Here is a 16,691-nt window from a genome sequence, read left to right on the forward strand (position 1 = left end):
CGCTTGTAATAAGCAGTTAAGCCTTATGATTAGTGACATCTTTGGTTTGCAAGAATTGATGTCATGTAACATTTCAACAGTCCTGCTACTTGGGCAGATGGTATGGTGCTGCATTCAGTAGGGAGTAATGAAAAGTCATTGCTGTGACAGTAGTGAGGCAAACCAACAGAAAATTTTGAAACCAGCTCTACGCTGCTGTATGGACACAGCTTGTGTGAGAACACAAGCAAAAGGACATTTCATGTCAGATTGAGTCTTTGTTGCTAGTGAAGAAAACCACTAATGTGCTTGGAGAGAAGGAGGTTTGGGGAGGATAACCTAAAATTTCTGTGTACACAGAATTGACAGGATCTGGATCAAATCTCCTTGCAGGCAATTAGATCGTAATTTCTCCCTGCTTCATAAGTTCATACTCAAAGTGACTTTCCCAAGGGTGCCAAATTTTTTCCTTTTCCAGCTCTTGAAGACATCCTTCATTTTTCAGTTGAGCAGCACCCACAGCTGTGATGCTGCTGGTCTGACCCCTGCATGTCTGTGTAGGCATTGTCCAGTTCACAGGCTGCTGTTGGCTGCCATTCAGTGGGGCTTCCTCACCTGTCAGGGACATGTCTGAGTCCTGAACAACCTCTGTGGTTATCACACCGCTCTGGGAAGTCTCAAGTGGCACAACAGAATGAGGTGCAGAGTCCTGTGATGTCCAGGGTGGTGACAGGGGAGGACTTACAGCAGCTTTCCAAAGTCCTTAGAGTCAAAGGGACTGGTAAGACATTCTTGTGCAGACAGCACTGTTACTGGAGGTTTTAACTGTGCTGCTTCAAATGCACACAGAGCTGTGAGTGTTTGTGCTCCTGAGCAGTACACAGTGCTGGGAGCACACAGTGCTCCTGAACAGCACAGGGATCTTCTCCCCTGCCTTTCTTGTGAACCTTTTACACAGGAGAAGCACAGCAGGAGCCCGGGCTGGCAGGAAGGCAATGTAGCTCCCACAGTTGAGAATGATCTCTGGGGTCTGGCTGATTAAATCCAACCAGACAACTTCAATTCCTATCTCTGTGTGTTGCAGAGGGGAGCAGGATGTTGCCTGCAAGTGGGGTGAAACAGCATGTGCTAAATTATTGATTTTCTGTAGCACCTCTGGGTACCAGCCACCTCTTCCCAGCCAGCCCAAAAGATCCTGAGAGGCCATACAAGTAATCAGAGGCATCTTTCTACATGAATTTAAGCTTCAGGAGGTCTAGGTCTGATTATTGAATAATTCTTTCTATTGCAGTGTTCAAAAAGTTATTCAAGCCAGTTTCTGGATGTGTTTGAAGCCCATCACATGGCTGTGGACTCAGTCAGCTGGAATCCCTTCCACTTGAAAGTCTTCATTTCATGCAGCTCTGACTGGACAGTCAAGATCTGGGATCACACCATCAAGTAGGTCCTGCTGGGTTCTGGTGTGGGCAAGGAGGTCCAGCCTGACATGCCAGCAGCACATGTTGACTCTGCTCATACCTCAGTCTCAGTTTCCTTCCCAGATGTTGATAATGCTAATTGCTTTTTTATTTTTTGTACTCAGATTTTTACTCCTCAGGTATGAGATACAAGATATAGCATCAGCCACCCCAGGAACTTGCCAAGCAGCATAGCTCAGCACAGAGCCTGACTGCTTTACTTCAGATCTGGCTTCCTTTAGGCAGGACCTACTGTGGCAGAGAAATGCCACAGAGAAATGTCAGGTACTGGCTTATAGCTTCAGGGGCCAGAAACCTCCAAGGAGCCAGAGAAGAAATAAAAATTGGACCATTTTAAAATATGGAATGGAGTTCAGGGTTAGTGGTTAAGAAATGTCTGGTTTCAATCAGGAAATTGATTTTGTTGTAAATCAGTCACAGTCACATATTTCCTTTTGCCAATACTGCTGTAATATTCAATGTTGTTGTCAGAAATCCAGAGAAGGGAGATAATTTTCTCCCATATGGTTATTAATATTAACCAGAGAGCCTCCATATTACTGTGTGTGTTGGGAGGAAGTTTTCAAAATGCTTTCAGAAAGAAAGAAAGAAAGGAAGATGCTACCTCTCATTGCAGCAGGTCAAATTCTGACCCATTTATATTGATGCTCAGCTTTGCTTTGCCTTTGGCTCAGACCCTGGCTGTTATCTGACGTAGAGAAATACCCCATCTCCCATTTCTGCAACATCCAAGTGCTCATGGCTTAGTGTCACACTTCCAGATTGGCATGTGTTTACATGAATTCTTCTCTCTGTGTCTTTTTTTATAGGACTCCAATGTTTGTTTATGACCTGGGTTCTGCTGTAGGGGATGTTGCATGGTCTCCTTACTCCTCCACGGTGTTTGCTGCAGTCACCATTGATGGCCAGGTGAGAGTCTGGGAGCAACACTGCTCTGATTCGAGCTGAGAGAAAGTCAAAGGAGATTAGGGCTGAGCATGGGAATGGGCCAGCCCTATCCTGGCCAAGCCTATCAGGGAGCCGTCAGCAGGAACCCACCCACTCTATACTTTACTGCCTTTGGCATACACATCCCTGAGCATTAATCTCTCAGTCCTTCTCAAAGTAGGTGTTGCTAATGCACGCAAGTCCCTCCCTGTTCTCCTGTTAACCATGTGAGCGCAGGTGTGCAGCTTGTACATGGTATGACTAAAACATTGAACTTCCTCCATATGAAATCCCCAGTACATCCCTGGGGATGGAGAGAAAATGTTCCTGATGAGAACCTCCCTGTACAAGCTGATGTCAGGGTGTTTATTCTAAACTTTCAAGGTGTAGAGAAACAAGAGAATAAAGTGGTTATATACTTACACTGATATTTAAAAATCAATTATAGTAATATGCCCAGGGTCAGCCAATAGAACTTCATTCCAGTTAAATTAAATCAATATTTTTGCACCCTGTGTGGGGCTGTCTTTAAGAGTAATAGTTTGGTAATGAACTCCATAGACCAGTCCTAATATTGCCATGATGGCAGTTATATTTTTGCCACTAACCATGTATAGCAGTAGCTCAGATGGTTAATTTGGGCTTGGCAAGTAGCCAGGACATGTAGCTGTCCATCAATACTGGTTGAAAACTATAAGAACACATTGCTCTATTATCATGAGCTTTATGTTTACCTGGTATAAACTGGAAAGTCTGAGCAGTTTGGCCAGAGTTACTCTAGCAAAAGAATAGCCTTTATGTATCCCCATCACTGAATTGATGCCTTGGCTACTTTATTGTAGCTTAACCTTTATGTTATAGCAAGAAAATAATTTCACTGATACACTGTCTCAGTCTGTGAATTTTTGTCTCTCCTGAGCAATAGAAATCTCTTCACTGGGTCACAAGGTCTCCCTCGAAAGCTCAGGATGCCACAGCCTACAGAATGTTGATGCTCTTCCTCACAGTCAGGGTCAGGATTGGGTCCTTCTTTTGTGGGTCTGTCTGTCCCCAGTCTCCCATACACCAAACGAAGGGCTTTCATGAAGGCAGAGAGTGCATTCGGTGCATCAGTCACATCCTCTGACTTGTTTTCCACAAGTGGCACTGAGTGTGCAAGGGTTCTGCTGGCAGTCACAGCTTTGATTGAGTGCTGGGGTAAGCAGGGCAGAGAGCTGTGGGTACCCCAGCTGTGTCCTGGTGCCTAACTGTGGGGAAAAGGATGGAGATACCTGCAGGCAGGGATACATCCTGAGCAGCGTGGACAGATGGAAGATAAACACTGTGTGTACTTGGATTTCCTAGTTATGTGGTCAAGTTTTGGCAGTGATAGTTCATCTCTAGACATGCCTCATGCCACTCTTCTTTCTCAGAGCTTTACCTGTTGCATAGAAACTGTTGTGGTCTTGGCAAGAGTTTGCTCTGTGGGGTCTTCCCATCCCACCCACAGGTTGTCCACAGCATCCATGGACCTGGGGTCTGTATGAAGCTACTGATAAGGCAGGAATCTGTTTGATTTGGCAGCACTGCACCTAGGGTATCTCATGTGGCTATCCTTGGATCTAATTCAGTAATCCTAAATAGAACTTAGTTTAATAGGATCTAATTCTGCTTTATGCTTTCTATCCCAAACTCTGAGAAGAGTGATCATCAACCAGTAGCAGTCCAAAGCTGGGCTGGCTAGCAGGACAGGTCCAGCAACAGCTGCCTTCCTATTGCAGTAGGCTAGCCAGGGCTGATGCTGAAAGGAGTACTGGGCCTCTGTGTTAGCTACTAACCATGCTGTCTGCAGCAGGGTGTCTCTGAGACATAGCTTAGTTGCTATTGTTGAACAGAACCTTCTAGATCTGCAGTAGAAGTGGAATAAATAGTTGTTTACAGCCTTTTCTGTTCTGGACATATTCCACTGTGTAGCAGAGTGCACTTCTTGTGAATAACTCAGTGCGTCACAAAGGGCAGGCTCCATTAATGCTGGGGGAAAAAATCTGCATTAATAGGATGTTCTATGATTCTCCAGAACAGAAAAATAGAGGACATGAAGCCAGAAAATCAAACATTAAAGGTCTCCTGTTTGCAAGCAGCCTCTGTCTTGGCATCTGCACATAGTCATGCCTGCAAAATTTGAAGGTGGCCTGGAGGTCATTTTAAAATCAGGCCCTAATTGCAATCTTCAAGAGATACCTGGCATATTCTGTAAAACGCTTTTCCTTATTCAAGCTGATGCTATGTGTCCAAAATGTATATGAGCCCCTTAAGACTGACTTGGAAATTGGGGCATTTTAGAATATAAAAATCTCTCAATCCCCATGAATCCAGGAGGTAGGGATTTAATAAAAGCTGTAAATATCAGGGTCATTATGATAAAATGTGTTTGTTGGCAGCTGGGCATCTGCTTTGGATCGCACTGCCTCTTCATAAATAACCCAAGTGTGCACATTCCACCGCTGGTGCAGTGGATAGTAACTGCTACTACTGCTCTCCATCATGTTCTGGTTAATTTCCTTAGTTTCCTGCTCTCCTTGCTGATCATTTTATTTTAGAAAGATCATAAAGAGAGATTCATAAAAGAGAACACCTTGTGTTGTAGGTGGTAAAAGCCTGACAGGAAGAAAAAGGCTAGCTGGGATGAGATACTCACTTTGGAAACAAAAAAAAAAATTGAGGTCAAACTGAATAGCTGGACACTTCCATTTAGGGTACAGGAAATGTGGAGATATTGGTCAGATTATTTTAGGGGCAGAGGGCGGAAAAATTGAAGGGATGGAATTAAATCCTGCAGCATTCAGCAGCATTTGCTTTTGGGAATTTGCTTTAAGTCTTAACCTTACATTTAAAGCATAAAAAAATAATTGAAACATATAAAAATGGGAGTCATACCTGAAACTTACTCTTGGTCATCTTTTACTTACTTTCATTAAGGAAGGAAATGGTGTTGGCATTTCCTCGAGTTCTGTGTGTGCAGAATTCATGCATGAATTGTTATACCTGTTAAAAAAGCCAAATACTCATCTCACAAGTGTCCTCCTGGCTGTGGGCCATAGCTGCCCTAAGTAATGGGTGTGATGGTGTGGTCAAACTGGGCTTTTTCAGCCTGGAGAAGGGGCCCAGCAGCCAGCCAGTATCTCCAAGGAGGTCATTGAGAATCTTGAGTGAAGATCTTCACATCAGCACATGAAGTGATGCTGAGACGCAACAGCTGAAGTGAGTTGAAATGAGGGGTTTGGGCTGGATATGTGGAAAAACTTTAGCTCTGTAGGCAGTTAGGTAGTGAAATAGCTTGCTGTCTGTCCATGGGTGGCTTCAATACCAGATTAGACAGAGCCCTGAACAACCACATCTGTCTCCAGAGTTGACCCTTCTTTAAGCATCAGGTTAGAGATTTTTGTGAGTCTCTTTCAACCTGAATTGCCTTCTAATCCTGTGACCCAGTGATATGTCCTGTGTGAAAAGGAGATTCCCAGGGGTTTTACCACAGGCCTGTAAACAGTACAAGGCCATTCCCTCTCATGTTTTTGTGGGCTGTGTTCTTCCTTACTAGTGCAGCAAGAGGAAGGTCCTGTTATAACCATCTGTAGTAAATACTCATAGCCTCAAGATAAATGCCATTTACACTCTGCAGAGAATACTGGTCAGACATATGCTCCAGGGCTTTCCCCCATTAGTGAAACTGTTGACCTTTCAAGATGTGAAAAACTTGAAACAGCCCAAACCTTCAGGAAGTTAGTTAATGGTTTGTGCTGCTGCTCAGGAAGAGAGTGTGCTCTTTCCTGCTTATATAAATGTTTTACTGTTAGTACAACTGTTTTGAATGTGAAGCCTTGAAGACCAGCTTTCTGTTGAATCTAGTTCACAGGATAACGTGCCAAGGTTATTCTGCCAGCTGGTCTTGATGCCCATCCTTTCTCAGTGAAGAGAGAAGCACTTGCTCAGTGCTGGCACATGTGTGTGAGTGCACACAGAAGAATTTGCAGAAACTTGCTGCCCATTTAGCATGGACTTGAAGCTAAAGCTAAACTCTGTCTCTAAAGCATGAATGATTTTGCAGACAAGAAGCTTGTTAAACCTTTCAGGTTTGCAGATATTTCCCTGGGTATTTTTTACTTAGTCCTGCCTCTCCCTGTAGGGCATGAATCAGGGGTGCCAGCAGGCGTCTCATCTGTTGATGCTTTTGCCTGGAGGTGTCAGGACGGTGAGCATGACTACAGATGCCCTTGCTGCATTTGAATCTTGCCTCCTCCCTTTAATTAGGGGAATTATCCATACCTTATGGGGCCACCACTAGCTCTGCAGGGCTGGGAAAAGATCTTTCCTAGCTCTCTGACCATGACTGGAGCAATTGCAGGAATCTAAAGACATTGAATGTGCAAGAGTCTCTTTGCCATCACCCAGAAAGACCTTTGAGTAGGCTAAAGCAGGTAGAAGCTTTCTTAAAAAAAAAAAAAAGAAGCTTTTGGCTTGGAATTGTATTTGCAGTATAAGTGGCTGTTTCTTTTAAAACTGTTCATTTTCTTCTGCTGCAAAACCTAAAAGGCTCATTCTTATTCCCTGCTGAATCCTTGAGATTGATGTGGACTGCTGGAGAGTCCGCTTTAGAACAAGGGCTGGTGGCATGTCAGTGCTCGATGAGATAGATGGTCAGAGTCCCAAAATTAATGCTGCCTTCACTTTGTGCCAATTAGACTGTTCCCCATTCTCTTCCCTCTGCCACCAGACGCTTTAAGCATCAGCATTTCTCTCCAGTAGCATCTGTTTTTAGGGAATAAAGCTGGGCTGGAAGACTTTGGTTTGCTGTTGCAGGCTCTGAGCCCTCACTTCTACACTGATGCAGCCCCCATCCCATCATAGCATGCTCTAGTGGCCTCCAAGCCTCAAATGGGCATCAGGAATCTCAGGACCCTACTGCTCATTCACATCTATTATCTACTGATTGCAGGTGAGGTGACTTTATCAGCATGGTAGTTAGTTTCAGTACAAAGTCAAATTTAAACCCCTTTTGTCAATGGCTTTACAGAAATAGTTTTTTTACAGAGAGGCTCACAGGCCAGTTTTTCATTACTAAAGCTATTGCTCTTTCAGATTATGAAATACAGCATTTTGACAAAACTGATCCACTGAGATTAACTTCAGGCACACAGGAACCAAGTTTGCCTTTTTCTGCTTCATGGATGTGTGAATCAAAAAAATTATTTTGACAGCATCTCAAAAGATTTTGCGTGTTGATTAATCTGTTAGGCTTTGTGTAAAGACCTACTGGGGGCACAGAGTCTAACAGGAGAATCTGAAAGAGTTTATAAAGCTGCCCCTCTCTGCTCTTAATTAATTAATTAATTCACTGCTAGAAATGACTCCTCACTTAGGTTTGAATTTGCAAGTTTGGACTTTTGTTGTTTTGGCCACTGAGAACCTCCAGCTGTGTGTCAAATCCTTCTGTACAGAGACAGCAGCTCCTGAACCTTGATCTTTATTCCTTGGCATTTTATAATGACCTGCAATCTGTGCAGGTTTGTTTTAAATGCCAGGCTCCAAACCATGACAGCTCAGTGTCTGCCCTGTGTGCAGCTTTGCTGGCCTGCCATGGGGTGCAGGTGGCAGAGACCAGTGACTGCCTCTCCCATCAGATGTGGTGCTGCCCTTTCTTGTGCAACTGCCTGCCCTTGCCCCTGCCCTTGCCCCAGCCTACAGTGCTGAGTCTCTCTGGCAGGGCATAGCCAGCACCCTGCCAGCATGAGAAGAGATGGGGCTTGGTCAGGGTGTGAGAGGACAGTTTCAGCCTGATATCAGGATCTGAATGAGGGTCACAACAGAGAGAGCACAGAGGGACTGGCACAACTGGGGCATGTATTCAGATAGCTCAGGCTTAGGACATTTGCCTTGGGCCGCTCAAAGGACTGGTTGAGACAATCTCCCTGTTCTTCATCAGGTCTTTGTGGTGGATGGCAGGGTAGGGAAGTGTCAGAAGACTGAAAAGAAAGACTCTTTGCCTAGTATTCAGTATGGCGACAGTGCAGAGGAGATTAGCCAGCTTAAACAAGCTACCCAGAAATATCCTGGGACAAATCATTGGTTGTTCTATTTGTGAGTAATGGTGGATCAAGGAGCAGGCAGTCTAGTAAGGTTTCACTAAGGCTGCATCACATAAAACCAATCTAATGCTTTTCTTAAGCGTAATAGCTCTGGTAGATCAGAGGAAGGGGATGTAGCACATGCTTACATGTTGATTTAAGTACACTGCTTTATCCTAATCACCAAGACATTCAGGGGAGAGCCAGGCTGGCAGAACTGCTGACAAGCAAGGAATTTAGCTTGGATAAACAAGCACCTTCTTGTAAAACAATGTCTTGGAGTTTCCAGAAGAGGTCAAATAGTCCTCAGCTTGTCCGAATGAATAGCAGCTCTTCTGCATGCTGAGGCTTTGATTTCTTACTGACTTGTGGGAGCTGAGTCAAATCACCTAAGGCTGATGCTGCTTTCCTACCATGTCAAATTGGGAATGACCCAGTTCTTGCTGAATGAGAAGATAAGAGATACAGCCCTACAGTTACGTCAGGTGACAGGCATTCTTTTCCCTGCTGTGTCATGTGCCCTGAAGCAGCAGGCTGGGATGCTGCAGGACAGAGAGATGTGCTTAGCCCTCTCCCATACCTCAGAACCTGCAGCTAGCTCCTGGCTGGCTCAGCCCAAAACGTAGCTTTCACATGTCTGCTCATCCTCCAAGCAAAAAGCTGCCTGTGAACATACCTGTAAAAGATCTGGAGCCTGTTCTTTCACCAGTAGCATGAAAGTGCTGTGAAAGGCCATAAATTTTATGATGAGGACCACTGAGGATCAGGATTCCTGTGTTGTCATTGCAGAAGCAGGAAGGCAATGACTTTTTGACAGAAGGCTTTTTGAGGCAGCTCTCCTTTACTCCTACCAGGACCCTGACTGCCCTGCATGCTAGAGGGACCAAAAACTGTCTTACAACATTCATTTGTAGCTGAAAAATGTCCTGCCAGAGAAAATTACCTGTATTCCAACCTGTTCTTGCCACAGTGGCAATACAGAAATCAAGCAAACTAAGGTCTCCAGTGCAGGGCAAGCTGGGCTGCCCTGCCTTCCCCGTGCTTTTGGCACACTCCAGTAGCTGTCATGGTGTTAGACAGAGTCTGGGGGTGGCCTGCCCACTTGTTAAATGTATTACCTGAGAGTTTGAAACAAATAATCTGTGGAGTTCTCAGATGGATGAGGGATTATGATTCAGTCAAGAAAATGAGGTAAATCGATCAAAAGGACAGTGAAAGCCAAGTACTGAAAGAGATGTCAACTGGTAAAGGGCAGCATGGTATTAAATTATCCCTCACCTTTTGATCTTACACTGATTTTATTCTTTGTTGCCAAGCTACCAGGCATATCTGCCTTGTTCTTACACACATAAATATTTCCCCCCAGTCTTGGTTCTGGATGCCATCAGGTTGTTTTTGAACAGGCTAGCATTGTCCAGCCCACTGCTGGGGAATGAAGGCTTGTAAGACTGGAATAAAAGTACAAGAAAGGCTACAGCCATGGCAGATTCAGTAGGTGTTTGAAGACAAAATAAAGGTGGTGTCATTAAAAGTAGCTCTTCAGCTCCCTTCTTCATGAGCCATAAGAATCAAGTAGTTTGTTCTGATGGCACAGAAGTTCTGCCAAGGGTTTTGCTTCCCTCCACATCCCCTTGTATTTCCCTCCCTGTTGCCTCAGGGCAGGGAGTGAAAGGGTATAGGGACAGAGGTCCAAGTCACCCCAGAGGTGCTGAGCAGATAAGAGCCTGGGCTGCCTTTCAAGCTGTAAGTGCAGTTGGTGGAACAGGTAGAGAAAAATAAGTTCAAAACTCTGGATGTGGATTGATGCTGGAGCTGTGGTACTTGCCTTGGACAATGCACTATGCCACGCTTGCAGAGGAACTGTGTGGAGTTGAAGTGGGGAACAGCTGTACTTTAGGAGGTGGAACACATTAGCATGATTTATAGACAGAGGAGCTGTTGGTCTGGCTGAGACTGAACTGGATTTCTTTGGCTGTTTGGAAGTCAAGCATCAAAGCAGCTCATTTATGTCAAACATTTTCTGCAATGGTGACACAATAGACTTAGATCCATTATTGCCTGTACATCAAGCATGAAGAGAAACTCTGCTGTTACTGTGATGGCAGTTTAAAATAGTTCTGATTGGATAAAAAGCATCAGAAACTGCAGATTTCACTTGGTCTCACCTCAGAGAAAAATGGGCATCTTCTTAAATTCAGTGCTTGTTTTCAGGGACTTAGCAGAATTGCTGCCCTTTCATCAAGTAATTTGCTTGAACATCTGCCTGTCTTATCTACTACCAACCTGTCCAGCACTTCAGTACTGTGGGTCTAGGTTTCTTTTGATTGTAGCTGATACCAGCTCATAAATCCCCATGCTGCAAGGAACTGCTTAACTCAGCAGCTTGGGCTTCATTTGGAAGGTGCTACATTTTCTCCTGCACTTTCTTGGAGCAAGCACAGAGGTTTACAAGGATCATAAATAAAACTGCTGTCAGAGTAATTGGTTACTGCCCAGAGTTTTATTCTCCTGTAGTTATGGGTGAAACAGAACGGAATTCTTGCACTTTCCTATTTCAGACATTTTCAGAGTTATTTTACATCTCTCTTTGTGTCTTTTTCCATGTTTCTTGTTTCTTTTTCCTTTGAGCAAGCTGCCACATATTGCTCCTAAGTACTATGTAAAAAAGAACTGAAATGCCCTTACTCATTGTATTTTTAGCTCATTAGCAGAAAAAAAATAAGGTGTCCACTGTGGTCTACAGCAGGCAGATTTCCAGGCCTTCCAGATTCCTCAGTTGTTTCTACGGAATCTGCAGAGGGTACTGAAACAAGCTTGTCAGGAGGCTTCTGCTTCCTTCTCTGCTGCTGTACACCAAAATGGAAATACTTTGCAGATCTGAAAAACAGAGGTTTGAAACTTTCACTCTGTAGTTTCTAAATTGCTCCTGGATGAGTGTGAGCAAATGTGATGGCTCCAGGTCTCAGCACCTGCAGTGAGGGACCAGCCTCGACAGCATGAGAAGAGGCTAGAAAAGAGGAGGACTCTCGCTGGTTTGTAAACTCTGACAGGATAATGACATAAGTAACAGCTTTTATAAAAATGCCCATTTATACCAGATGCCTGACAGTGTCTGAGTATCAGTTCTTGTTTGGGTGCTGCTGGATGGGTGCCTGCCCTGGAACCTGTTCTCCATGAAGGAGGTTTTGGATGTGGTTCTGGTTCTGGTCATCCTGTCTCCCCATGAACTTGATACTGGAGTCACACATGGGGTTGGGTGGCACTTGTGGTTGCTTTTCTCTGGGTCATATAATCTGAGAGGACTCGTCATGCAAAACCTGAGAGGCCATCTCTGTGTGCAACTAGTGATCTTGAGGCAGGGGCCACCATGGCAGTAGGATGGAGAGAAAACTGTGTGTGGTTGGTGAATCTCTGTGATGGGAATCCAGCTAGATCCCACTCCATAATCCTTAATTTCAAAACCTGAGCCAGCACAGCAGGGGTCTAGGGACCTTGTGATAGGGGACTAGGAGCCTCAAGGAGAGATGCAGGTTTTCAATCTCCAATTCTTGGGGCAGAAAACCCTAGGCAGCTCTACAGATGGTGCTGGCCACATGTAGCTCTGCTGCTTTGAAAGCACTATTAACCTGTCTCTAGTGCTGTGGGAAGCCCTGTGCCCCTTTTTAGGCTACTTCCCAAAGCAAAACCAGTGTTGCTCTGACCCCATTTCCCTTTCTCCTAAGAGTTTAGTGAGTCTCTAAATCAAAGCCTCTGAAGTCCTCAGTGCCTGTGACCCACCCCTCCATCTGGTGTGTCTGACAGATGATAGGAGGCTGATGTTTCCAGCTGAAGAACTGAAATAGTTTGTTCTTTTCCATGATTCCCTTGGCAAAGGAAAACAAGCTCATTTGTTTAGAAGCTCATAAAAGAGGAGCTTTATAGTAGGAACATTCATAAACTTGTTTGCTTTTGACCTTCTCCACATTGCTGATGGTTTCAAGTTCTTGTCCCAGGCATTGTGCTTGTCTGGGGTGCTCGTGACATTTTTGAGAAAGAGCCTCACCCAGAGTAATTTAAATTGCTCAGCACTCCAGCACTGAGCCTTTGGCCATGCCATCTTTATCCAGTGCAGGGCTGGGCAGGATGTGTGTGTTTGGGGGGGTACATTGACAGCCTACAGAGCAGTGCAGAGATGGCTGCCAAGAAGAAACCTGGCCACTAATTCCCTGACACTCTTTTTTTTTTTTTTTTTTCCCCTAGATTAAATGGTGCTACTCAATCAGTGAGCTTTTCCCAGGCTCTTAGATTACTAAATTAATGAAAGCAAGAAATCAGATCTTTAATGAGTATGGCTCATGGGAGACTGATGTGTTTGAAAGAGTGCTTGTTCCTTTTCTGAGTTAGTAAGACAATAGGTGTAAAATACAAGCCAGAGTGCTTTATGCCGAGAGGCAGGAAATTGAAGTTACCTTTGCTGGACTTTGAGACCTCAAGTGTCAGGTCAAAATTCACAATGTAATGCTGGCATCTAGTAATTTGAACAAATAAAAATGCTTCTGTGCTTTCACCTATGCTTCTGCTGACTGGGGAAGGGCTCTCCAAACTGCAAATCCTTGTCTGTGGCTGATGCTTTGTATGCCCTTCTTGAGTTGTACTGTCATGGATACTGTCCACTTTTCAAGCACTTTCACATTTTATTTTACTTCTGTCTGGAGGCAGTGTTCCTCTTCTTGTTTTTTTGCATCTGCAAGACCTTGGTTCTCCCACTCAGACCAAGGACATCACAAATTGCTAGACTTCTAGTCCTATGAAGACACAGCAGCTCATGGGTCTGCCTGGGACATGTGCTTGCACATGGCTCAGCTCTATGCTATAAAAGGACTCAGATAAAATTCACTGAATCCTTGGTGTGTAATGGGAAAGTACATGTAGTGATTTGATACCTTCCACACTCTTTGGAATAAGCTTTTATAGTGTAGCATTGTCTGATTTCAGATAATTCCTAGATTCAAATTGTCAGCATGGCATATTGTTGAAATTACATGTTTCCTTTGTCTCTAAAGTGCTGGTAAACAAGACACAGCTGGAAGGAGGTTTACAAGTAGTTCAGTTCTAATTTCCTCTATATTCCCACTATACTTGTTAGCATAAAGCATTCCCTTCCTAATTTTTCTGAAGACAGAAAAGGGAAGAGAAACATAAGGCTGAAAGTCTTCATGGTGGATACCAGGTGGAAATCCAGGGTGCTGGAAATGGCTCACCTCAGCCCTGGGTAAGAGAGGCACATCATGTTTTATTAGCCTTTGCAGTCTGTATCAGTAACTGGAGCTAATTGCAATTATTGAGAAATAATGTTAGGTTAATTAATTTTCTCGAGTAACTGCCACTCTTTCCTCTGCACAAAGAAATGTGCATTATTGTACAGCTGTGGATGTGGCAGGTCTGTGTCACTGGGACAGAGGTCTGAAGTCCATGCCAGTGGGACTCCTGCCTGAGTGGGTCCTTGGGCCTCTCTCTCTCCATCCTCACCTTTCCTGTTTGGCTTATCTTTACCTGGCTCTTTTCCTGACACTGTGAGAGAAGGACATGTGCAAATGTAGTGTCTGGGCTGGAGTGAGCTGCCAAGCTGTCCTGTGCTTCTCTGGCATTACCCCAGGGTACATTTTAATCATACTACAGCTGTTCCCATCACTTCCCCATTACCTACTGGTTTGTGTCTTTACTATTGTTATTATTAAGCTGAAAATGTTAGAGAGCTCTGTAATAAGCACTAATCAGAACTTACGACAGCATTCCCCATTTTGGGCATCAATCTGTGTTAGACTCTGATTCAACACCTATTTGTCTCATTACTTGCACTGAGAAGGGAGATTAAGGTCTGTGGGGTTAGCAGTGCTGGCTCTGAGCCTTCTCCAGCCCAAATCAGCTGGAGCCTTGCCAAGGCTTGCACCCACAGCAGGGAAGTGGTCCTCTGTCCATGAGCCCCTGCAAGAGTGGGGGCAGTTGCTCACAAGCAGCATCTGACTTCTGCTCACTGGTTACTTAAAAGAAGACCACATCCCTGAGCACAGATGGTAACTGTGTGCTGTGGCTGGGACGTTATTTCAACAGAACCTTTTCTTTCTGATTTCTCCAGCCATCATTCTGTCACTGAGAGATGTTTTTGGGTAATTAATCCCTTTTGTGTTCTTTGCTTTTTTTTCCCCCAGGCCCATGTGTTTGATCTCAACATTAATAAGCTTGAACCTCTCTGCACCCAGCTAGTGGTGACCAGGAAGAAAAATAAAACAACACATATCCAGTTTAATCCTGTCTACCCTATTATCATTGTTGGAGATGAACGAGGCCTCATCACCTGCTTGAAGCTCTCTCCCAATCTGCGCAAGAAGCCCAAGGTAAGGACAAGCTGCATTCCCCCAACCACAGAAGGTCTCTTCAGGCCTTGTCACTGTCCCCTCTCCTTCCATGCCACGGTGTTTGCAACGCTCCTTACAATTACCTCAAGCCTTTTGGGTAGGATGTCTGGGATGTTAAATCTTTGTGTCTGTTCCTGTTTGAGCAAGAGGACTCAGTGTGCTCCTGATGAGGAGTGGGGATTGGTGGGAAGGGGGTTTGCTGTCCCCAGTTGTTGCCATGGTCCAGACAAGCTCTGGTCCAGAAGCTCTACAGATGTTCTTTTGTTTCCCAAAGTTCACATATTTTCTGAGTTTTGGGTTTTATTTGCAAACCAAATAAAAATCAAGTTTAAAATTGAAATCGATTTACTTGAAATCAAGTAAAGGAGAACTCGGCTCTTGCTCAAGTTCTCCCACAGAAACCATGCTGCCTGTCTTCTTGTGCTCCTGCATCAGAGCCTGTCAACTTTCCTGTAAATGAGCAAGCAATAACTTTAGTATGTAAGGAGACTTGGGATCCTTGTCTCAGCAAGGAAATACATGTGCCTCTGTGGGTTGGTGAAGGTTTCTTTTAATGCATCCATGAGGGCAAATTGTGAAGGATGATAACATCTCTTACATGGATCTATTACTGGATTTTCCTTCTGGTCTTCATCCAGCTGTGAGTTGAATGGCTGTAAATGCAATGTCCTTTTACGCCCTTGTAATTCTCATATCCAGTTGTCTCATGTTAAGTGGAGTCTTTCAGTTTCAGGCTTTTTAGAACTGATCCAAGAAAGCAATCTCTCAAGATGATCATCTTTTATTTATGTACTCCCAAATGTTTTATATACTCTACTAATCTGCTGTATTAGGCAAGGTCTTTGGCCAGGAACTAATCATACTAGTGTCACTCCAGAGTCTTCAGAATGATTTTTAAAGGGTTCCTTCAGCTGGCTACCACTGGAAATGTGAATCTTCCCTGTCAGAGAGGGCATAGAAAACAATAGTATGGCAGTTTGTTTAGGACTGAGTTGTGGAAGCTGTGGAGAACAATCTCTCATATGCTTCACACTTTTCTATTTCCAGCTAAACTTCAGCCTGAGACTGTCAAAGCTCTCCAGGATGTCATTAGGTTGACTCAGAATAAGTTTCCCTGGTGCTTTATGAGTCCTTCCTGGGCATGGTAGGCACAGTGTCTGCCATGGACCCTTCCTGCACAAGGGTTTAAACAGTGGAGGGGAGTCACACACACAAAAATGTGGCTGCTCTCCTCTTCACCTCAGCTGTGGACTGACCAGCACTCAGCAACACTGCACTGTGGGCCCCAATCATGGAATGATTTGGGTTGGAAGAGACCTTGAAGACCATCTAGTTCTAAACCCCTGCCCTGGTGTTCCACTAGACTGTGTTGCTCAGAACTCCGTCCAGCCTGGCACTGAGCACTTCCAAGTGATGTGGCATCCACAGCTTCTCTGGGAAACCTTCTTCCAGTGCTCAGCACCCTCACAGTAGGGATTTTTTTCCTAATATCTAATATAAACCTACTCATTGTCAGTTTGGAGCCATTCACCCTTATTCTGTCACTGCACATCTTGTAAAAAGTCCCTCTCCGTCTTGCTTGTAGGCTCTCTTCAGGTACTGGAAAGCCACAATTAGGTCACCCCTTAGGTTTCTCTTTTCCAGTCTGGAAAATACCCAATTCTCTCAGCCTTTCCTCACAGCAGAGGTGCTCCATCCCTCTGATCATCTTGGTGGCCTCCTCTGTGCTGGCTCCAGCAGGTCCCTGTCCCTCCTGTGCAGGGACCCCAGCTCTGGATGCTCCAGCTGGGTCTCAGCAGAGCAGAGCAGAG

At 44.6% G+C, this 16,691-nt stretch overlaps 1 protein-coding gene across 1 annotated transcript in view; it reads left to right on the forward strand.

Annotated features, from left to right (window-relative positions):
• The window catches only part of DNAI1 (dynein axonemal intermediate chain 1), a 142,223-nt gene that overhangs the window by 97,833 nt on the left and 27,699 nt on the right, over positions 1 to 16,691 (forward strand). The window contains exons 17-19 of the mRNA XM_015615314.3: positions 1,271 to 1,419; positions 2,267 to 2,366; positions 14,674 to 14,859. Coding sequence (XP_015470800.1) covers positions 1,271 to 1,419; positions 2,267 to 2,366; positions 14,674 to 14,859 — 435 coding nt within the window. The remainder of the gene's footprint in view (positions 1 to 1,270; positions 1,420 to 2,266; positions 2,367 to 14,673; positions 14,860 to 16,691) is intronic.

This window comes from Parus major, chromosome Z (assembly GCF_001522545.3).
Source record: "Parus major isolate Abel chromosome Z, Parus_major1.1, whole genome shotgun sequence".
In the NCBI taxonomy this organism is placed as follows: Eukaryota; Metazoa; Chordata; class Aves; order Passeriformes; family Paridae; genus Parus; species Parus major.